At 48.6% G+C, this 23,082-nt stretch overlaps 1 protein-coding gene across 2 annotated transcripts in view; it reads left to right on the top strand.

The window, feature by feature from the left end:
- ABR (ABR activator of RhoGEF and GTPase) overlaps nucleotides 1-23,082 on the top strand; it is a 118,604-nt gene that overhangs the window by 21,809 nt on the left and 73,713 nt on the right. Inside the window, exon 1 of one of the 2 annotated variants that reach the window (XM_081844082.1) lies at nucleotides 1,902-2,313. The exons of the other annotated variant lie outside the window; for it this stretch is intronic. Within the exon in view, the coding sequence (XP_081700208.1) occupies nucleotides 2,253-2,313 (61 nt within the window). The 5' untranslated portion in view covers nucleotides 1,902-2,252. Of the gene's footprint in view, nucleotides 1-1,901; nucleotides 2,314-23,082 lie in introns of those variants that run through there. 2 annotated transcript variants of the gene reach the window in all.

Raw genomic sequence — 23,082 nt, 5'->3', positions numbered from 1 at the left:
TCGCCGAAGAATGGATGCTTTTGAATTATGGTGCAGGAGGAGACTCTGGAGAGTCCCATGGACTGCAAGAAGATCAAACCTCTCCATTCGGAAGGAAATCGGCCCTGAGTGCTCACTGGAAGGACAGATCCTGAAGCTGAGGCTCCAAGACTTTGGCCACCTCATGAGAAGAGAAGACTCCCTGGAAAAGACCCTGATGTTGGGAAAGATGGAGGGCACAAGGAGAAGGGGACGACAGAGGACGAGATGCTTGGACAGTGTTCTCGAAGCTACAAACATGAGTCTGACCAAACTGTGGGAGGCAGTGGAAGATAGGAGTGCCTGGCGTGCTCTGGTCCAGGGGGTCACCAAGAGTCGGACACGACTAAACAACTAAACAACAACAACAACGACCTCACGCTAAGGAATCCTGGAAACTGTGGTTCAAGGGTGCCTAGACTGTCCTCAGCCATTAAGGCCAGAGGTCAGGGGTGATGGGAGTTATAGTTCATCCACATCTGCACCCACAGGGTTCCCTGCCCTGTAGCCAAGGAGTTTATTCAGCAAAGTGGATATTCCTCATGGAAACCTGGGATGAGGAACCCTGGCCATTTTCCGAGGCCTTGACAGACTCCAGCTCCCATCAGCCCTGTGAGCCAGGATGGTCGGCAGCCAGAGAGGATGATGGGAGTTGTAGTTCAGGAGCATCAGGAGGGCCACAGAATGGCTACTCCTGGTACCTATCAGGATAGCTCAGGTGGAGAACATCTGGGTTTCACAATCCATGGTGGAGCCTCCAGAGATAGAGGCAGTCTGCCTCTGAACTCCACATGTTGGGGGATGAACTCCAAGGGAGGGTTGTTGCTTTTCTGCCTGAGGCAGGGAGTTTTCCTCAGCCCAACCTCGGGATGCCTTCAGGGATCGAACCTTGAACCTTCTGCATGCCAAGCAGGTCTGATCATTCCCCAAAGTGCAAGGTAAGATTCTAGCCCTCATGATTCTGAATACAGGGTTGAAATAGGAGCATAGGAAGCTGCCTTCTACTGAGTCATATTTCAGGGTTGTCTACACTGGCTGGCAGCAGCTCCTTGGGGTTGGGGGGGTGTCTCTTAGCCCCACTGGGAGCTGAAGCCGGAACCTTCTGCATGCAAAGCAGCTGCTCTCCCACTGAACTCCCTGGAAAAATAAAATAAAAATCTAGTCCTCAAAGTTCTGAATTAAGGATGGGTTTCAGTAGGCTGAGGCAGTGGTCCATCTAGCTCAGTATTGTCAGCCTTGACTGGCAGCGTCTCTCCAGGGTCTGAGACAGGGTTCTGCCCCAGCGGCTCTTACCCTAGAATCATGATTTGAAATAAAAAGACGCTTTAAGCAGATGAAGCTGTTTTCTACTGCATTAACTTGCTGGTCCATGTAGCTCAGTACTGCCCCACACTGGCTGGCAGCAGCTCTCCAGGGGTTTTAGGAAGGATGTCCCCAGCCCTATCTGGAGCTGCTGTTGGAACCTGAACCCAGGACCCTCTGCACGCAATGCTGATGTTCTAACCACTCGGCTGCAGCCCACCCCCGAATGTGCATCTCCCTCCAGAGGGGGCGAGAGCCTGAGACTGCCTGCCTGCCTGTGTGTGTGTGTCCCTTTTCCCCAGACAGCCTGCGCAGGGCACTGGCGGCTCCCCTCCCTCCCTCCTTTCCCCTCCCCATCTTGTGCCTCCCTCTCCCTCCCTTGCGTAAGGGAGCATTGGGGGGGGGCACTTGTGCGCTCGCCATTGGTGGGCAGGGCTCTCCCTCCCCCTCAAACCCTGGGAAGAAAGTTGCCTTCTCTCTATTCCCCCCACCCAACACAACACCTCCCTACCCCACCTCCCAAAACACACACACACACACACACACACACACACACTGGGCTGTCACATCTCCAGCGCCACCCCTGCCAGCGAGCATGTGAGCTCCATCCTGACTGCCTCCCTTTTCATCCTCTCATCCTCTCCCTCCCTGGCAGCTTCCTGAAAGGCTTCCACCTTTTTTTCCACCGATCCGTGCTCTCCCCAAGCTGCTCTGTTTATCTCTGTGTGCGTTTCCTATCTCCCCCAATTTTTATTTTTTTTAAAAAAACCAGCTTCCAAATCACACCCCTCTTCTCGGCGTCGTGCGCCTCCACATTTCGGCTCCCCAACTCCCCTCCCCAACCCCTCTCCCTTTGTTTAGAGATGCTCTTCTGCCGGAGGATTTGATGGTTCTCCCGGCAACATCATCATCATCATCATCGCGGAATTAGGATGGAGCCCTTGAGCCAGCGGGGACCTCCGCGCCTCTCCTGGATCGACACCCTCTATAGCAGTACGTGCCTTGCGCTCTTCGTGCCTCGCCCCCCCAATCTTTTGGGGAGCGTGTCTGTGTATGGGGGTGGAGAGAGAGGAAACAGGGGTCTTCTTGTTTGCCCCGGGGGTACCAGCTTTCGTTGGCGTTCTGTGTCGCCGGCAGGCGGGCGACCGGTTGGCATTTGGGCTCTCCTTCGCCTCTTTTAAAAGGGGTGGGGGTGGGAGAGTGTGTGTGCACGCCAGCAAAACCATTGCCCTCCCTCATCTCACCCCCCCCCCATTTTGCTATCCAACATTTCTGATTTGCATGCGCCGTGGCTGGCCTCATAAAATACCTGCTTTGGGAAGTCTGGAGCAGGTTACATAAACCCGCCAGGGCTGTTGATACCCTGATGTGGCAAAGGAGGGAGGGAAAAGGAGAAAGAGGATGCAAAATTGGGGTGGGGTGACCATCCACTGAGATCTCCCCCCCCCAAAAAAAAGAAAAACCTGTGGGTTTTACTTCCAGTTGAATCTCTCTGAAATTAATGCCCCCTTAAAATGCAGCTTGATTCTACACCAACATCCCCCTCGTGAGTTTGCTTCACACTCCTGACACCCCGGTTTGAGCTGCTTGGCCTTTTCGTTCCCCTAACCTCCCCCCAACTTCCTTGGGGACCCCTCTGCCTGCCCCAGACTGTGATGTAAAGAAATTTGGATAGGGTGTGTGTGTTGGTGAGCTGGCGAGCTCATCACAGCAGGTGTGATCTGCTTACACAACTGAGCTTGACTTCTCTTCCTGGCTCCCTGCATCTAGCCTCCATCTTTCCCTCCTTGCTTTTGGGGTTCCAGCCTTGGAACTTTCTCTATTCCCCCCAAAACCACATTAGTGGGGGGTCTCGAGCATTTTTTTGGGTGTAGAGCCAAGTGGCAAAGCAGGGCAGGCAGCGTCAGAAGCCAGCCGTGATATGAATTCTGATCCTTGAGACTTTTCAGAAATCTTATCAATAACAGGGTTTATACAGCGGCCCCTTGGCATTCAAAAGTGTGCCATCCTTTCACAACAAACCTGCCAGGTAGGTTAGAGTAGTATTATCCCCCATACTGCAGATGAGGAGACTGAGGCCAATTCAATACGGACGGAATTCATGCTGGGGGAAAGATTTGATTGGCGGGGGCTCCCTGTTGGGAAATTAGCCACCATGCTAATCCAAGACACCTTCCCAAGAGCCAGTGTGATAGTTAAGTTTCTTGAGGTATGACAGGGCAGAGATCCAGGTTCGAATCACAGCTCAGCTGTTGAATCTCACTGAGTGTGCCATTGGGGCAGTTTCTCAGCTTAGTCTACCTTCCAGGGTGGTTGTACGACAGGTTGTGATGAGAATCATAGAGTCATAGAGTTGGAAGAGACCACAAGGGCCATTGAGTCCAACCCCCTGCCAAGCAGGAAACACCATCAGAGCACTCCTGACATATGGTTGTCAAGCCTCTGCTTAAAGACCTCCAAAGAAGGAGACTCCACCACACTCCTTGGCAGCAAATTCCACTGTCGAACAGCTCTTACTGTCAGGAAGTTCTTCCTAATGTTTAGGTGGAATCTTCTTTCTTGTAGTTTGGATCCATTGCTCCGTGTCCGCTTCTCTGGAGCAGCAGAAAACAACCTTTCTCCCTCCTCTATGTGACTTCACCCTCCTCTATGTGACGAGAGAGAGAGAGAGAGAGAGAGAGCGCGCGAGCGAACAGTATATACCACTGCAGCTTTCTTGGAGGGAGGCTGGGATGATAATGTAACAAATGTAATTTTTTAAAAAAATAAAATGGCAGGTTTGTAATAGAAATGGTTCCTCTGGACATATGCAAAGTGCCTTTCTTCCCCAGGCTCAAGGGCTTGTGATTAAAGCAGAAAGATTTAGGATGGTGGAGCTGATGTGATGCTCAAAAGCAAATCTCTTTCTTCCCAGTTGAACTGGACCTCAGTCTCTTCCCCACCCCTGAAAATTCAGAATTGTGGTTGATAACAAGGGTTTGGAAAACAGACCTGGCTCCAGCAGAGTGTTTTGTAAATGTGCAAATCTACATTATGCTCAGACATTTTGGGTTTGCGTTGTGCTTTGGTGTTCGGGAAGTCTCAGGTGTGATAAATGTCTTGCTGGTTTTAAGGGTTAAGGGGGCCGTCTACATTTTTAATGAAACACGGAATGAAATCAACAACAACAACATTTAAAAAGCAGGCTCCTCTCCTCTGCTTCATTAACTCAGCTTCTCTGTTGCCCAAGTAACCGAAGTTCTTTGAGTGGTTATTCTTCTGTGCTGTTAAGCATATATTTATATATGTATTTCCTATTTAACACATGCTTTGTTCTACTTGACTACAAGGCACATCTACTCCAACCCCCTTGCAATGCAGAAATCTCTTTGCCCAATGTGGGACTCAAATCCACGGCCCTGAGATCAAGAGTCTGTCTACTCCTCCTTTCGGCTGGTGGCCAACACTGCTTCCTGTGGCAGTGAGTTCCACAGTTCAGCTCAGTGCTAAGTCCTTCCTTTTCTCAGTGCCGAACCTCCCACCATTCACCTTCATTATTATTATTTTAATTATCATTTAATAGTAGTATTTCTATACTGCTCTTCATCTGAGGATCACAGGGTGCTTCACAGTATATAAATAAAAATAATATCCCCACACAGACGCTCACAGTTTAAAAGGCCATAGATTGGCTAGTGAAACCAAGGCCTGGGAGAAGAGGAATGTTTTTCCCGGTGTCGAAAGATATGCAAGGAAGGCACCAGGCGGGTTTCCCTGGGGAGAGCATCCCATGTTCATAAAAGTGTTTCTATACCAATACTATTAAATCCAGAATTTAGCACTGCATGGCACCTAAGAGACGAAACAGAATGAGGATTCTGTCTTGACAATCGAATTTATAATTAACAGCCTGTTGCAATCCCCTCTTGCCAGGCTTTAATGGCACCTATCTTGGCTTAAGCTAAACCAGTTTTCTGGTTCAGACCTTACATGGAACTGTAAGATATCAGCGCTAAAATCAGATGTGGGGTAGAGGAGAAAGCACACTGGGACAAGGCTTAATCCAGGTCCGATAAACTGTTTCATCGAGATGCCTGTTTCTGGCCTAAGACAGAAATGCAGTCAATCAGTTAGGCAGCGTCTAAGCCGTTTACAAGTATAAAAGTGACTGCAAAATTGAGATGTAAACACACACCATAAAGCGATTCCACCAAACATTTTTTTTAAAGTATCCACAATTAAAGTGTGGAATAAACACGCACACAGCACAACAAATTAAACCGGTCAAAACAGCAATTAGAAACAGGAGTTTCAGGTCAGGAGATTCAAACGGCTGCATCTTTCCCTGTGGTTTCATTGACAGACTGGCATGTGGGAGGCCTGATTTTTAAATTCTTCCCTTGCCATTGACTCACAGGAGAGCTTTTCCCAGGCAGGGAGGGTGGGGAGGTGTTTGTGTGTGTTTTGCATACAGGTGTTGTTCATATTGGTGCTTAAAAACTGTAGAGAGATATACTTTTAAGTATACATAAAAGACATTCTGGGAATTGTAGTTCTGGGAGGAGTATAGGGGTCTCCTACCAACTCTGAGCACCCTAAACAAACTACAGCTCCCAGGATTCTTTGGGGGAAACGGTGACTATTCAAAGTGCAGGTGGGGCCCATGCCGGAGCAATAGTATGAAAGCCATAGCTGGAAACCTAGGCTGAGGGCGAGTAGTAAATAATAATGTTTGTTGCTTGCAGCAGGTTACGCTACAGTTCTGTGGTTCCGATAATAGCAAAAATAATAATGCCCGCCACCTTTTAGACCACAAATGAACCACAGAAAAGGCCCTCTATCTTCTTGTGCTCACACACACATCGGCAACATCTCCTGTAGGAGCTACTTGGAGGAAGGGCCTCTGATGGGCGTCCAAGCAGGTGTGTCTCTTCCTGGCTCAGAGCTCATGCTCTTCACCCTCACCCCAGACCAGCTGGTCTGGCTGAAGCGCCTGTCCTGTTTTCGACTGCAGTTACTCCTGACAATCCGTTATTTTAACGTTTGACTTGGCTGGTGCCATCTTCAGCCTCCCTCCTTGTTACGAAACAGGACATTGGGGAGGTTTTTAAAGCGGGGGTTTCCTTTTTTGCTGTTGCTTTGGAGTGGCAGGGAATGGATATCGATGTGGAAGGAAATCGGAGGGAGGAGCGTGAGGTCTGTTGCTTCTCCCCGTAGATCTGATGTTGTGTTTTAAGGAGGGATGAGGCGCTGGTGGCCCTCCAGAAATCAAGAGGGGCAGAAAAGCCTGGGTACTGGATTGGGTCTAGCCCAGCACCCTGTTCTCACGGTGGCTAACCTGGTGCAGGATTTGACTATGTACCGCCATCACTGATGGCAAGTGAAGTCATAGGGTGAGTGAGGGCAGTTGGCGTCAGAAGAGCCTGGCTGCAGAGATCAGGCACTGACCGGTGGAGATGGACCCATGGCTTTATCTACCATATTTTTCGCTCTATAGGATGCACTTCCCCCCCCTCAAAAATGAAGGGGAAATGTGTGTGCGTCCTATGGAGCGAAGACACCATAGCCCCGTGACCCTCTCCCGGCTGGAGAGGTGACGCGCGGCTATGGCAGGAGCCTCTCTGCTGCTCCTTTCCGCTGCTCCCTGACCTGCTCTTTGGGGCTGGTGGTGGGCTTCCCCCCCGCCAGCCCCAAAGAGCAGGTCGAAAGGAACCTGAAGCCTGGAGAGCGAGAGGGGTCGGTGCACACCGACCCCTCTCGCTCTCCAGGCTTCCAAGGTAGCCGCCTGAACGTACCTTAAACGGCACCTTGTTTTAGAGCGGGAAAACAAGAGGGGGGAAATTCTCCCCCTCTCTGCGCAGCACCTCCTGCCACTTCGCTGAAGGGGCGCTGGGCAGAGAGGGGGAGAAATTTTTTTTCTTGTTCTCCCCCCTCTAAAACAAGGTGCGTCCTACTGTCCGGTGCATCCTATGGTGCGAAAAATACGGTATCTCCACGAATTTGTCTAAACCACTAAATTGGTTGAGCGTCAGTAACTCTTGTGGAATACAGCTCCCATCATCGTTGCGCATGGGCCATGCGGGAGCATGTAGAGTCCCACACAACTCTTCCCCAATGGTGACTTTGGAACAGTTCCTTATTTAAGACGGTTTAGTACTCAGTGAGTACTAAATACGAAATAAGGAACCGTTCCCTGAAACAAGGAAGAGATGGATAAGCAATGTTTTCCACTGCCCTCAAATTTATTATTCTTATTTAATTGAATTTGTATACCGCCCTTCAACCGCAGATCTCAGGGTGGCGGCACATTCTGCACTCTGGCTTGACCTCACCGATTGGCCTTGAGCGGGCCTCTCTCCCAGCCCTTTTTCTGCCATATGGCGGTAAAAAACCCCCACCAGCCTACCTTGAGGGGTTGTTGAAACTTATATATATATATGTGGTGTGCTTTGTGCACCCTGTAGCAGGGCTAGGCAGAGCGATACTCTCCAGCTTCTGTGTACTATAACTCCCACCAGCGCCAACCAGAATAGTGAGTAGCCGGGGATGATGGGAGTTGTAGTCCAAAACATTTGTCTGGTATCATATTGGCTGATCCTGCCTAAGTATTATCCCCATCATCAAGAAACACCTTCAGTGGCAATTTCCCTTCTCTTTTAAGCGTTTTTCTGTTATAATGAGGACTAGTAGCTTTAAAAAATGTGTCTCAGAAAAAGCAGCAGTGTGGTGGAGTTATGGGGAGCAAAAATCCCTGATTTGTGGCCATCAAATGGCCTGTGACCAACATAACACATGCTTTTCTTTTCTTTTGTATGCATAAATGAATACAGTTATTGCTTTGTATGGATGTGCCGAAGGATAAGTGTTCTTCTTCTGGATTCGAGGCAAGTTTAACTTCCAGAAAGCCTTCTCCCTAGAATATTCAGCCAAGTTATCCCTTGATGGGATGTCAAATACCCAGTGAATATTCAGAGCTTTTCAGAACTTGACAGTTGTCGAGAGCAGGCAGTGGCTCGGAGGTGTGTGACACAGCCGCCGTAGTGAAGCTAAGCAGGTTGAGCTCTGGTTTGCGGCTGGATGAGAGACCACTTGGGAATAGCAGTCGGATGGAGTGTAATAAATAAGAAATAGTCTGTGCTAGTGCTTGACAGTTGATGGGTATCACATTGCTTGGATGTGGGGCCTGTTTGCCCTATGTGTTTAAAAACATATCATGCCACTTTGAACAGTTATGGCTTCCCCCCAAGAATCCTGGGAGCTGTAGTTTGTTAAAGGTGCCGAGAGTTGATAGGGGGCCCCTATTCTCCTCACAGAGCTACAATTCCCAGAGCGATTTAACAGTCAACCTCTTTCCCAGGGAATTCTGGGAACTGTAGGGCGAAATAGGGGACCACTCTCAGCACCCTCAACAAACTACAGTTCCCAGGATCCTTTGGGGGAAGCCATGACAGTTCAGAGCAGTGAGACCAAGTTTCAAATGTATGGGGTAGGTAATGAATGCTTCGTGCTTGTTCCTTCTTGGACACCAACTCCTATCAGCCTTGGTTGCCAGCATGGTCAGTGGTCAGGAATGATGGGCGCTGGAGTCCAACAACATCAGAGAGGAGACCACAGCTCCCTTAGCCCTATAGATCATAGACCTATAGAATTGGAGGGGACCATGAGGACCATCTAGTCCAACCCCCTGCAATACAGGAATCTTTTTGCTCAATGCGGGACTCGAACCCACAACCTTGAGATTAAGAGCCTCATGCTCTACTGACTGAGCTGAAGGGCACCATTCTCAGGAGGGAATGCCTCTAGAAGCGGAATTCCCTCCTGAGGGGGATGAGATGTCTCTTCCCACATCAGGAATGGAGAAATCCTATGGTCTTTCTGATGTCATTGGACTCCAACTCCCAGAAGCCACCATGGCTGATGTTCACAAATGATGGGAGTCTCCCCAAAATGGCGAGTGGACAGAGGTTCTCCCCCTTTTCAGAGACCCTTCCTAACCTTCAGGAGTTCTGTGCCCTATATGCTCCCACGAGGAGGCCACCAACCAGGGCGGCTTTGAAAGAAGATGAGACAAACTCACGGAGGAGGGCAAGGCTGTCTGTGGCTGCTGGTCAGTGTGGCCTAGTAGTTACAGCGCCGGGCGAGACCTGGGTTCAAATCCCCACCCAAGCCGTTGGGCCAGTCATTCATCCTCGGCTTAACTAACCTGCCTCACGGGGTTGTTGTGAGGGTGAAATGGGGAGGAGGAAAATGATGGCTGCAAATGTCATGAAGAAATATGTTCTGTCTCCTCTGTCGGAGGCAGTAAGTGCCTCTGGATATCAGTTGCTGGGGAAGCGCAAGGGGGAATAGCATGCGCTGCTGCTGTTGCGCTCATGTCCCTGTTGGGCTCTCCTTCCCTTCACCCGCCTCTGATTTCCTGCTCTCCCCGGTCTCTGCCCGCCTGTGCTGCTCCTTTGGGTCCCTTGGGCAGCACCATTCTCGTCCTCTTAGGGCCGCACCGGTTGCCGTGGAGCCGTCCTCGGCCCAGGTGCCTTTGGGAACGGTCTTCTCCGCTGGGCGGATGTGCGCTGGGAGCTGTTGCTCGCTGGCATGTTTCATCCTCTTGTGCTCTGTTTCAAAAGAAAACCTCCCTTTTCTTCCCTAGTTCCTTGGAGGTTTTGAACAAGATGGGTTGAGCTTGGAAATTCGGCTGGCAGGGGAAGAAATCCAGCCAGCATTTGTGGGGAGAGGTGCCTTTCAGAGCACAGGAGAAGAGAGGCGGATCTTGGCCAAAGTGTGCTGGAGTGTGCACCTGTGTGCATTGCCATTTTAAAGCATGCAGCCCTTTTAAAGGCCTGGGAGAAGGCGCTTCATACAGCGGTTTAGCAAACCTGACCACAGCCTTACATGGTTATGTATATAGGAAGATAACACTGTTCATCATTTTGTAAATCTCTTTTAAAAAAAAAAAAAAAAATTATCGGTTTTACATATAATCACATTACGTCACATCCTAACCTCTTATTTTATATCTTTGGCTAAACTGAGCCTGATGACTTCCCTCACTTCTGTCTGTTGGTTTACATAATTAAACTTTACATCTTTACATTTCACTTCATTTCCTATCCTTGTTATATCATTACCTAAAATATTATTTTAAGAGTGCCTGGCGTGCTCTGGTCCATGGGGTCATGAAGAGTTGGACACGACTAAACGACTAAACAACAACAACAACAAAATATTATATTACTCAACCTGAATAGGTAGCAATTTCATCTTACAAATCTTCAGATAACCCTGCTACTGATGTTAATTGCTTACAGTTGTCTTTCAAACATAATATAAATTTTTTCCAGTCCTTTTGGAATAATAATAATAACCCATCTGGCTGGGTTTTGGAATGCTTGGTCTCGCTAGTTCCAGATTCTTCCCGTCAGTTTCGCCAGTTCTGCAAAGTCCATCAGCTTCATAAATCTCTTATTGTGACTCCTTTTAGTTTTAATTAATCATTTTACTTATTATTGCTTCATTTCATGTATGAATCACTATTATTATTACTGTTTCATTTCATTTACAAATTGCTTTCTGCTTAATGTGATTTCACAGTACTGTTTTGTTTTTTTAAAGACTCACATGCAGAACAATTGCACGCATATGCAAAAAGGGGAAATACGTTCTCAACTGCATGTATATTTATATGCCATTATTATTCTTTATTAAATTTGTATACCATCATATACCCACAGGTTTCAGGGCGGTTACAACATAAAATCACAAAATAAAAACACAAAATACATTTAAAAAGCAAAGCAACCCAATAACCCCGCAATACGTTTTAAAAGAGCATAGGATGTCAGTCACCCAAAAGGCCTGGTTAAGGAGGAAGATTTTTGCCTGGTGCCTAAGGGTGTATAATGAAGGCGCCAGGCGAACCTTCCTGGGGAGAGCATTCCACAAATGGGGAGCCACTGCAGAAAAGGCCCCGTTCTCATATTGCCACCCCACCCCCAACCTCACATGGAGGAGTCACACAAAGAAGGGCCTCAGAAGATGATCTCAAGATCCGGGTAAGTTCATATGGAAAGAATTAAAAAGATAGGCTAAAATAAATAAGTAAAACATTTGCATATATAAAACCAGTTTCAAATACATCTGCCTACTGACTGGGAGAACCTCACCCCTTAAACTTAAAAACTCGCTTTAACCCTTTGATACTCCAACCCTTCTTAATTGCAAAACATCCTAAAATCTTCACGTTGGAGGTTTGGTACCACTCTAGAATATAGCTGTAATTATGCAGGATTTGAGATTTCAGCAGGGACTGAGACCTCCAGACACTTTCTGTATGATTTGCATAGAGAACCTGCAGTAGAACCATAATTTTCAAGGCAGCCCTCCTCGCAAGCCTGTCAAATCTAGAACTATCCTAAATAATCAGATAGTCTTTACTTGGACTTTATTCTTTTAACCCACTTGCAACTGTGCTGTTTCTATGTACCTATTTCTAATTTATGGTTTCGTTTTTCATCTTTTAATTTCCACCTGCTGTTATAACTGTTGTCTCTGTTTTATAGACATCAGAAAACACAATACACACACTCACAAAACCAGGTCTTCTAAACTGCAGAAAACTCCCCTCCCCAGCAAAAAACAAAACCATTTTGGGATCCAATCCCTGTATAGCAATTCTTCTGTTTCTTACCTCCCTGCAACTTGCTGGCCTCCATTGCTGCCCATTTTCCAGCTCTTTGAGATTCCTCCAAAGGTTCCCCTGCCAGAACCTGATGCTCTTAATTCCATCTGTTTGCACAAAACAATTTTCGTGGCCAATTGAGTGTGCTGCTGCTGCAGCCGCCACCAGTTAACACTCATTAGTAATAAAACCTGATTTTTTTTAATACTCTAATGAGCGTGGGATATTTCTCCTGCCTCCCCCTCCTTTTGCAGGGAATTTCTCTCTCCAGCTTATGGTGCTTTCATTAATTCCATGGGTTATTTTATGCTATTTTAAAATCCCAGCTTTTCTACAAAATGTTCAGGTCAGCCTAGAGGGGTTCTGCTCTCCAGTTCAAGCCTCACGACGACCCTGTGAGGTAGCCCAGGCCGAGGAGGCAGTCGCTGGCCTGATGTTTCAGGAACCTTGCCTGAGCATTCCAGGTTCTAATTCTGTTTATTCTCAGGGTTTCCCCCCTCTCTATTGTAGCTTGTTTGGAGTAGGTTGGGGTTCAAAGCTTTCTGAATTTCTGAAGGTTGAAATGCATCTCCCCTCCAAAGAAATAATAATGTTGGGAGGCATCCAGTACAAAGGTACAGTGGTACCTCAAGTTACAAGCGCCTCCCTCAGGTTACAAACGCTTCAGGTTACAAACTCCGCTAACCTGGAAGAGTTACCTCGAGTTGAGAACTTTGCCTCAGGATGAGAACAGAAATCGTGTTGTGGTGACACAGCGGCAGCAAGAGGCCCCATTAGCAAAAGCACGCCTCTAGTTAAGTACAGTTTCAGGTTAAGAACGGACCTCTGGAACGAATTAAGTTCGTAACTAAAAGTACCACTGTAATAGAATCATAGAATACAGTCATACCTCATGTTACGTCCGCTTCATGTTATGTTCTTTCAGGTTACGTCCCACGGCGACCCGGAAGTACCGGAAAGGGTTACTTTCGGGTTTTGCTGCTTGCGCAGACGCGCAAAATGATGTCACGCACATGCGCAGAAGTGGTGGGTCGCAACCCGCGCATGCTGAGACGTGCCGCTGTGGGTTGCGCTCCTTTCATGTTGCAAATGGGCCTCCGGAACAGATCCCGTTCGCCACCAGAGGTACCACTGTAGTAGAATTTTAGAATTGGAAGCGACCCAGGGGTCATCTAGTCCATCCCCCTGCAATGTAGGAATCTCAGCTAAAGCATTCATGACAGATGGCCATTCAAGTTGGGAGTCACATGCTTCCCCCCATTTTAGTCCCACCCACTACTGGCACATGGCCCCCACAAAGTTCCCCTCAGGCTCCTGAGATGCCTTATCCCAGCAGTGGGTGGGGCCTGAAAGTAAAGTGGGTGGAGCAACAGATGTGACCCCCTCCCTTTTGTGATATAGCAAACCACATCTCGGCCAGTAAAGCGAGATGAGCGCCGCAACCCCAGGGTGATCTGCGACTGGACCTAACGGTCAGGGGTCCCCTTACCTTTACCTTTTTAGACCACATTTCAAGCGCAATCTCTTTCTCCCTATACTATATTAGCACAAGTCTGTCGTCACACTGTTTTCAGTGGCTGTTTCCCAAGGTTCTAAAGGCAGGGGCAGGGGAAAGAGGAGGGGGCAAGGGGGAAAAAGGGGGGGACTCCTGTCTGTAGAAAATGACTGGTGGGGGGGTAAGGGAAGGCCTTTTTCCCTGTGAGAGAGGGGTCTAGACCTCTGGCGAGAGGGGGAAGAGAAGGGAGGCGCTGTGGAAGGGGCTGCTGGAATTAGGTGGGGGTTAATAACGGTCACCCACCCTCCCGGAGAGCCTGATTTGGCATATGCCAAGGCAGGGACATGACCTGGGTTCTGGGTGTCCTCCGTTTCTTTAAATGATTTCTTTCTCTCTCTGTCTGGGACGCAGTTCAGGAATTGCCACTCCGAATCCTACGCCCAGCTTGGCTCCTTGCTGTGGCAAAGATAGCCCAGTGGGCAGTGCGAGGGGAAGGGAGTGTGAATTATAAATGTTCTTGGCAGGCAAAATAATTTGGGCTTTCGGTGTGCGAATGATGCCAGGCAGAAGGTGTGCCAAGTACGCTCTGCACGCCTGAAACCTGAAAAGTGTTTGGCTGTGCCGTCCTGTGGGGGAAGCGGATGCGTGGCTTGCATTAATTGTGCCTTGGGGGGGGTCACAATTTGACTTCACCCCCAGAGGTGCACTCCACTGTCGCTCAGGATAGATGGATGCCATTAAAAAAATAAATTAATCTGCCTATTTCAATCAGGGGGCACCTTGTTACTTGCACCATCGAAGCTGGGATTGGGAAAGCTTAGGGCAGTGTGGGAAGGGGCTGAGAGTGGACCCCAATACCTCTCTGTGTGGCCCTCAGGACACTCTCCCCAAGCCACACACGGCACTGATTTGCACTTGAGTGTTTTTGCCTGGCTGTAAAAGTCTTCCCTTGAACTCTGACCCTGCCTCCTTGCTTCCCTGGGTGAAGAAAGGTTTTTGTTGTTGCTGTTTAGTCGTTTAGTCGTGTCCGACTCGTTGTGACCCCCTGGACCAGAGCACGTCAGACACTCCTGTCTTCCACTGCCTCCTGCAGTTTCGTCAAACTCATGCTGGTAGCTTCGAGAATACTGTCCAACCATCTTCTCTTCCCATGAGGTGGCCAAAGTCTTGGAGCCTCAGCTTCTGGATCTGTCCTTCCAGTGAGCACTCAGGGCTGATTTTCATAAGAATGGAGAGGTTTGATCTTTTTGCAGTCCATGGGACTCTCCAGAGTCTTCTCCAGCACCAGAATTCAAAAGCACCAATTCTTTGGCGATCAGCCTTCTTTATGGTCCACCTCTCACTTCCATACATCACTACTGGGAAAACCATAGCTTTAACTATACGGACCTTTGTTGGCAAGGTGATGTCTCTGCTTTTTAAGATGCTGTCTAGGTTTGCCATTGCTTTTCTCCCAAGAAGCAGGCGTCTTTTAATTTCGTGACTGCTGTCACCATCTGCAGTGATCATGGAATCCAAGAAAGTAAAATCTCTCACTGCCTCCATTTCTTCCCCTTCTATTTGCCAGGAGGTGATGGGCCCAGTGGCCATGATCTTCGTTTTTTTGATGTTGAGCTTCAAACCATAATTTGCGCTCTCCTCTTTCACCCTCATATATATGTAAATACAGAGCCCCTTTACTTGGCTGTGGTTGAACTGTGGCTTGCTTTTCAAAGCTAAGAGTCGCAACATTTGCTTCTTCTACTTTTCCCTCTGGGCCTGCAAGTGGCCCCCAGAAGACTGTCTGCAGGACAATGCGGCCCTTGAGACAATGAGCTTTGCAGCCCTAATCCCACCTCTTCCCCATTGCTGCAAGCCAAGAGATGGCATGCGGTGCTGTGGGGTGGGAGAGGACTGCCCCAGTTTCCAGCCTCCGTTTCAGGACAGCCGCTTCACTCACAAACCCACCAAGGAGCCAAGGAGACCTCTGGTGCTGGCATTAGCATTCAGGTCCTGCTTCAGACTTTGGTTTCCCCTTTCTGTCGCCTCGAGCTGCCTTTCGGGTGCCTGTGTGCAGGGGGAGTCAGAGGACAGAGCGAGGCTGGATTGATGGCAGGCGCTTGGCATTCCCAGCATGGCAAGGAGGGCAGAGGAATTGAGGTGGGAAGGGTCTGGGCGAGGGCAGTTCCAGAGCTCAGAGGCCACCTGCATCTATCATGCGCTCTTTCTAAGAATTGCAAGCCTTTTTTTTAAAGGTGCCAGCAGTCCTTTTTCTGGTAAGGAAAAGAAAAGGGAGTTCCTGTTACTCAAATTTATTAGCCTTGGTGAAGACTTGACATTTTTATCCCCCCAAAAGTTTTTGATTGAGTTTCCACTGAAATGAGGCTGCGTTTTAATGTATTTTAATCTTGTTTTTAAAGCAGTATTTCAATCAATTGTTTTTATATTTGGTGTTAGCCACCCTGAGCCTGGTCTTGGCTGGGGATGGTGGGGTATAAATAAAATTTATTATTATTATTACTATTATTAAAAGTGCCGTGGCGCAGAATGGCTGCAGTAAAACAAGGCCATGGTGTTGCGTACGGTCGAGGCCACTGCACACAAAGCAGTTGGTGCCAGTGTTTTCAAGCTCCTTGAGTAGAGTGCCACTGACCATGGTAAGAGTGCACGTGTTTGGAACCGAGGGAGCTATAGAACTTGCTAGGGAGAGCAGTGATGGCCACCAATCTAGACGGCTTTTGAAAAGGATTGGGCCAATTCAGGGAGGAGAAGACAATCGATGGCTAGCTCAGCCACCCAGGTTGTGGGTTTGAACCCCACGTTGGGTAAATGGTTCCTGCATTGCAGGGGGTTGGACTAGATGACCCTCGGGGTCCCTTCTGACGCTACAATTCTACAGTACTTCAAGATGGCTATGTTCTGTCTTCACAGTCAGAGGCAGCAATGCTTCTGAATTCCTGTTGCTGGAAACCCCTGGAGAGGAGAGCGGTCTTGTGTTCGAATTCTGCTTGTGGGTTTCCCACAGGCCACTGTGGGAACAGAAGGATGGACTGGGTGGGCCATTGGCCTGATCCTGGAGGTTCTTCCTATGTTCTTATAGAATAGTTAAGGGCTTTGTACGCACCAGGCATTTTAAACCACGGCTGAGGTTCCCTCCCAGCTAAGCAGTCTTGGTCTCATTTGCCATTTCTGTCATCTGGCACTCCACCCCCAACCAAAATAAAATAAAGAATTGCAGAGTTCAGGTACAAACACTCCCCAGTGCCAGGCTACTGAAAGGGCGGGGGTCATGCAGGGCCGGATCAACAAACCACCTCTTCATATTAACATGCAATGCAAAGAGCTGAGTTCGAAAGCAGTGGGGAACCGTGAGACGCCTCCGTTTTCACTGCTCAGCTGAAGTTTTAAAATGACTTCTGAACGGCAGGGGGAAAAGAAAGATTAGACGAGGTAGGAAGGGGCTGGATGGAATGAAAAAGGATTTCAGGGGTTCAGAGAGTCAAAAAAGGGGCCATCTGTCTTGGTGTTGCCTAAACAGTGGTACCTCGGGTTACATATGCTTCAGGTTACATATGCTTCAGGTTACAGACTCTGCTAACCCAGAAATAGTACCTCGGGTTAAGAATTTTGCTTCAGAATGAGAACAGAAATCGTGCTCCGGTGGCGTGGCAGCAGCGGGAGGCCCCATTAGCTAAAGTGGTGATTCAGGTTAAGAACAGTTTCAGGTTAAGTACAGACCTCCGGAACGAATTAAGTACTTAACCCAAGGTACCACTGTACTGGCAGCGATTCTCTGGAGCTTCAGACAGGAGTCTTTCCCCTCCAGCCCTGCCTGGAAATGTCTTCGGTGATTGAAGCTACGCAATGCAGCTGCTCTGTCCTTGGGTTGAGACCTGTCCACTGAATTAAACCAAGTTTCCAGTCCCCATGGTTCGGAATTAAAGGCTGTTCCGGCCTGGTGTCAATGCTGAGAAAGGCAGTGACTGGCTCCCCAAGTCACAGAAGCTTCAAGGCTGAATGGTGATTTGAACCCTGGTCTCCCCAAGGCCTAGTCTGATGCTCTATAACCCCTTCACCACGACTGGATTCGTGTGGGGAGGGGGGGGCTGAGAGCTACATCCAGTTCTGGCCCTCGAGAAGAGATGCCTGGGCTCCACATTCCTTAATCGCTTCGGTGAGCGTATTCGTTCGGTGAGGTGAGGTCCAGCGCCGAGGGCCTTCTGGCGGTTCCCTTGCTGCGAGAAGCCAAGATACAGGGAACCAGGCAGAGGGCCTTCTCGGTAGTGGCACCCGCCCTGTGGAACGCCCTCCCACCAGATGTCAAAGAGAAAAACAACTACCAGATTTTAGAAGACATCTGAAGGCAGCCCTCTTTAGGGAAGCTTTTAATGTTTAATAGGTTATTGTATTTTAGTGTTTTGTTGGAAGCCGCCCAGAGTGGCTGAGGAAAGCCAGCCAGATGGGCGGGGTATAAATAATAAATTATTTATTTATTTATTTATTTATTTTATTTATTTATTTACCCAGGCCCTGTTGGTGGATCAAGCAGAAAGACAACCCACCTCAGTAGATCTGGCAGGCCTGAAAACTCCTCATTCCGTTGCCTTGCTCTTGGTTGGATCTCAGCAGGCGGGAGTATTCTCTAACCTCTCTGGGTGGAAAGGGAGAGGGGGACATCTTCTTCCTGCCCACCCACCTCACCCCAGGAATTGGGGGGGGGGACCCTCCTTGCTTTCCCTCTTAACGCCCCACCCCACCCCACCCCTTTCGCCACAAAGGCTGATTGGGGTGCATCGTCCCACCCTCATCCGTGTGGGGGCACCTGAGTGGCTTTTACAGCTGCAGGAATTGCATCACTGTGGGATGCAGTAGGAGGCGGTTGCCGTGGCGACGGCACAGGCCTCAAGCTGCTAGCGAAGGAGCGTTGCGTGGGATCGGATGGGGAGGCGGGCGCTAAAGCAGAAGAGCAGGGGGAGTGGGGGTTTTTTGCGGGGTGGGTGGGTTTCACAGCAGAGCCTTGGAGATGATCCTGGCAACAGACTGTGCTTGAATGGGAGCTTTAAGGCAGGGATAGGCAACCGAACGGCCTCTAGATGTTTCGAACTACAGTTCCCGTCTTCACGGCTGTGTTTGCTGCTGGGAGTTGTAGTCTAACAACATCTGGATGGCGCCAGGTGGCCAAAGGCTGCTCTGGGGGAGGCCGTGGTCCTCCAGATGTTGTTAGATTCCCATCTCACTAAATTGTGAGACTGTTAATCTCAGAGTTGTGGGTTCAAGCGCCACGTTGGGCAAAAGATTCCTGGGTTGGAATAGATGACCCTTGGGATCGCTTCTACGTCTGCAATTCTGTGATGCCTTCTCCACCAACGGCCAGCGTGATGAGAGGCGTAGCCCAGCAGAGTCTAGAAAGCACCAGTTTGCTCCCCCTGTTTATAAAGAGAAAGCCTTGTTTGAAAGAGCAAACTCACATAAAAATTAAATTTGCAGCCAGGCGGAAGTAAAGGTCGAATGATGAAGTGTGGCTGCTCTTGCTAAATTTATGCCCTTCTATAACGCTACTGGAACCCCGTCAGCTTAGAGATAATTGAAAAGATATCTGCCCCAGTGCTCTGAAACGGTGACTGCAAAGTAATAATAACAATAATTAATAATAAAGAGAATACTGATAGGGGTGATGTTGTTGTTGTCATTGCTCTCCTTTTGTAAAGAGGCGGCCAAAAATGTTCCTCTTTCTCTTGGGGATTTTCGTTTTGTGGCCTCTTAATTGTTTTCTGGGAAGAAGGGAGCTGCTGTAGGGGGGAATGTTATTTCCAGTTTATTTCTTTCCCTGCTGTGACACCTTCATTGTTCTGTTCTGGGGAAGAGGATTTGGGATGCAAACCTCAACCCTCAAATTTCCCTAGGACGGAGACAAAGAGAGCACAGTGCGACACAGACACATTTGCATGTTTCTCCGTGACTCTCCCAGAATGTTGCAAGTTTCTGGAACTTGGCAATGTGCAGAAACATCCCTAAACTCTCATATTACACTCCAGTAAACTGGGTCAATTGATATGTTACCTGGAGAATCGCCCACATCTTGTGGCATGGGCAAGAGTATCAGAAGAGTGGATGAGGCCAGTGGTCCATCTACTCCTGCATCCCACTCTCACAGAATCATGAGGACTAGTAACTTGCCACTTGAAAACAAAAGTGAGATTCTCTGAAAGCTGAATTCTGCGTCTAGTGTCAAAGGCAAGAATCCGAGAAGAGCCTGCTGGATCAGGCCAGTGGCCAATCTAGACCAACACCCTCTTCTCACAGTTGGCCTGAGAGACGGTGACCGGTCCCATTCTCACCCAGAAAGCTTTGCAGCTGGGGCAGGATCTGAACCCTGGATCTTAATATCTGGCACCCTTAACCACTACACCAATCTGGTGCCCTCCAGATGTTTGGAACTACGACTCCCACAATTCATCTTGCTAAATGCCCTGAGATCTTTGGATGAAGGATGGTATAATAATAATAATAATAATAATAATAATAATAATAATAATAATAATAAAATAATAATAATATCGGAACTGCTTCCACGACAAAGCTGTTGTGTTTGAGGTGACTTCTGGCAATGCAGAAACCTGGATCTGCATTCACACATTCAGGCCATCCCTTCCGCCTCCCCCAACCCCCATGAATTTCAGAGGCAGGATAAATTATGCAGTGCAACTCAACATGTTTCATTGGGCTCGACTGATGCGAGGTGGCGATGTTGCCTGTGGGGTGTTTTGTTTTTAACCATCAGTTTTGCAGAATGGGGGTAGGTTTCCTGCTTCACCCCCAAGCACACAGGAACCCGATCCTATTTCTAATGTGTTTGGGGGGTGGCCCCTATTCTCCCTCTCTCCCTATAACGCAGCCGCCTTCTCAAAAGAAGCACGCCAGTCCTGCCCTGGTCTGGCCTTGCCACAGCAAACTGGCACAAAGCATCGGGCTTCAAGGCGGCGGATTCAAGGACGCGTGGTTAATTGTGCAAAAGTGGGGAAGTGTGTCAGGCTGTTGGGGAGGGGGAGTGAGGAGGGGACGCACGCCTGACTGAGTACAGAGTGGGTGGCTGGGATGCTCCAGGAGGTAATAATGGACTAATGTGAGAGGAGGGAGTTGGCGCCTCTGGGGAGGGGGAGAGGCGGGTGGGGCAGCTGGCACCCGCCCACTTTCTTGTCTTCTCACATCTGCATTGTGTTCATCTGGGTGCCTTATTTTTGCGGAGCAGGGTCTGGGCACAGACTCTCTGTGCATAATACAGTGGTACCTTGGGTTAACAACTTAATTCGTTCTGGAGGTCCGTTCTTAACCTGAAACTGTTCTTAACCTGAGGTACCACTTTAAATAATGGGGCCTCCTGCTGCCGCCGCACTGCCACCAGAGCACGATTTCTGTTCTCATCCTGAAGCAAAGTTCTTAACCCGAGGTACTATTTCTGGGTTAGTGGAGTCTATAACCTGAAGCATCTGTAACCTGAGGTAGTAGTAGTAGTAGTAATAATAATAATAATAGTAGTTACCGGTATTTATTTCTACCCTGCCCATCTGGCTGGGTCTCCCCAGCCACTCTGGGCAGCTTCCAACATATGGTTAAAAATACATTAATACAGGAGTTATTAAAAACTTCCCTAAACAGGGCTGCCTTCAGATGTCTTCTAAAAGTCAGAGAGTTGTTTATTTCTTTGACATCTGACGGGAGGGCGTTCCACAGAGCAGGCGCCACCACTGAGAAGGCCCTCTGCCTGGTTCCCTGTAACTTCTTGCAGTGAGGGAACCGCCAGAAGGCCCTCAGCGCTGGACCTCAGTGTTCAGGCAGAACGATGAGGGTGGAGATGCTCCTCAGGCATACAGGACCGGGGCCGTTTAGGGCTTTAAAAGTCAGCACCAACACTTTGACTTGTGCTCAGAAATGCACAAGAGTCCATGTCATTCAGCAAACCCCAATTTCCTTTCCCAGAGATGTCCATTGACCGTGGGATGGGGCATAGCTCAGTCGCCTCTGCCTGGCTTTGGTCTGGAGTGAGACCCACCAGGGCAGGCTTTGCCCAACTGGCATCGGCCCCCTTTGATGGCTGAACCATGCGGGGCTCGCAGGTATAGGAGAAGGCATCTGGGGGGCTGGCAGGAGGTGTCGGCAAGAACATCAGCAGCAAGTTGGCAAGGCAGGGCCTGGCCAGAGAAGGGTCCCTGTTTTGGCCCCTAGTGATGGCAGGCTTTGTTGTTGTTTAGTTGTTTAGTCGTTTCCGCCTCTTCGTGACCCCCTGGACCAGAGCATGCCAGGCCCTCCTGTCTTCCACTGCCTCCCGCAGTTTGGTCAAACTTGTGCTGGTAGCTTTGAGAACACTGTCCCACCATCTCGTCCTCTGTCGTCCCCTTCTCCTTGTGCCCTCCATCTTTCCCAGCATCAGGGTCTTTTCCAGGGAGTCTTCTCTTCTCATGAGGCGGCCAAATTATTGGAGCCTCAGCTTCAGGATCTGTCCTTCCAGTGAGCACTCAGGGCTGATTTCCTTCAGAATGGAGAGGTTTGATCTTCTTGCAGTCCATGGGACTCTCAAGAGTCTCCTCCAGCACCATAACTGAAGAGCATCAATTCTTCAGCGATCAGCCTTCTTTGTGGTCCAGCTCTCACTTCCATACATCACTACTGGGAAAACCATAGCTTTAACTATACGGACCTTTGTTGGCAAGGTGGTGTCTCTGCTTTTTAAGATGCTGTCTGGGTTTGTCATTGTCATTGCTTTTCTCCCAGGCTAGCTAGCTGCTATCAAGGGGTGCTGCCCGGGAAAAGTGAGGCGCTAGGGGAAGTGAAACCCTGCCCACCGATGCTTATAAAAGGGGGAAGGGGCTTTAATAGCCAGATGACAATTCAGGTGTGAGAGGTTTACAGCGGGGGCTCAGAATACAGGCCACCCCACCTTGACACTCCAAGGCACCGTACGTTTAAGTGAAATTGCGTATATTTGAAACATGGTTGGGAAATCCTGCAAACACCCCATTCTGCCCCTTTTTGCGATGTTTTCGGGACTCTTCACTTCTGGGATTGGTGCCATGTGCACACATAGAGTCATACACATATTGAATGCACATAAATGGGGGTTGCCTGTATGGTTATGATTTTCTTAATAAATGCATTAGTCCTTGACTTACAACAAATTTCAGTATTATTATTCAACTTACTAGTCACTTCTTTTTTTTAACAGAAGTAACTCAAGCCAATTTACGACAAATCAATAGAGAGATAGATAGATAATTTATTACGGTCGAAGACCAGCTTATAAAACACACTTGGGGGTACAATCCCAGAAGGAAAACAAACATTTAAAACAATGTACAACAATAAATTTGAAATTTATAAATGCAATAAGCGAATAGACACTTAAAACTTTAAGACAGAATCTGGTGACAAATCAATAACAACATCCTGGCAATAGTGCTAGGCCAGTGTGGCGGTTAGAGTGTCAGACTAGAACTGGAAACAAGAACAAGTACCAACAATAGAGGAGTGGAGAACAAAGTTGATGGACTATGCAGAACTGGATAAATTGACAGGGAAGATCAGATATCTACGAGATCAAAAGTTTATCGAGGACTGGAGAAAGTTAGTGGACTATTGGGAA

This window comes from Podarcis erhardii (genome assembly GCF_964252035.2).
Source record: "Podarcis erhardii genome assembly, chromosome: 16".
Lineage (NCBI taxonomy): Eukaryota > Metazoa > Chordata > Lepidosauria > Squamata > Lacertidae > Podarcis > Podarcis erhardii.
Note: the sequence above shows the minus strand (reverse complement) of the source record. Positions and strands in the feature narration are given on the sequence as shown.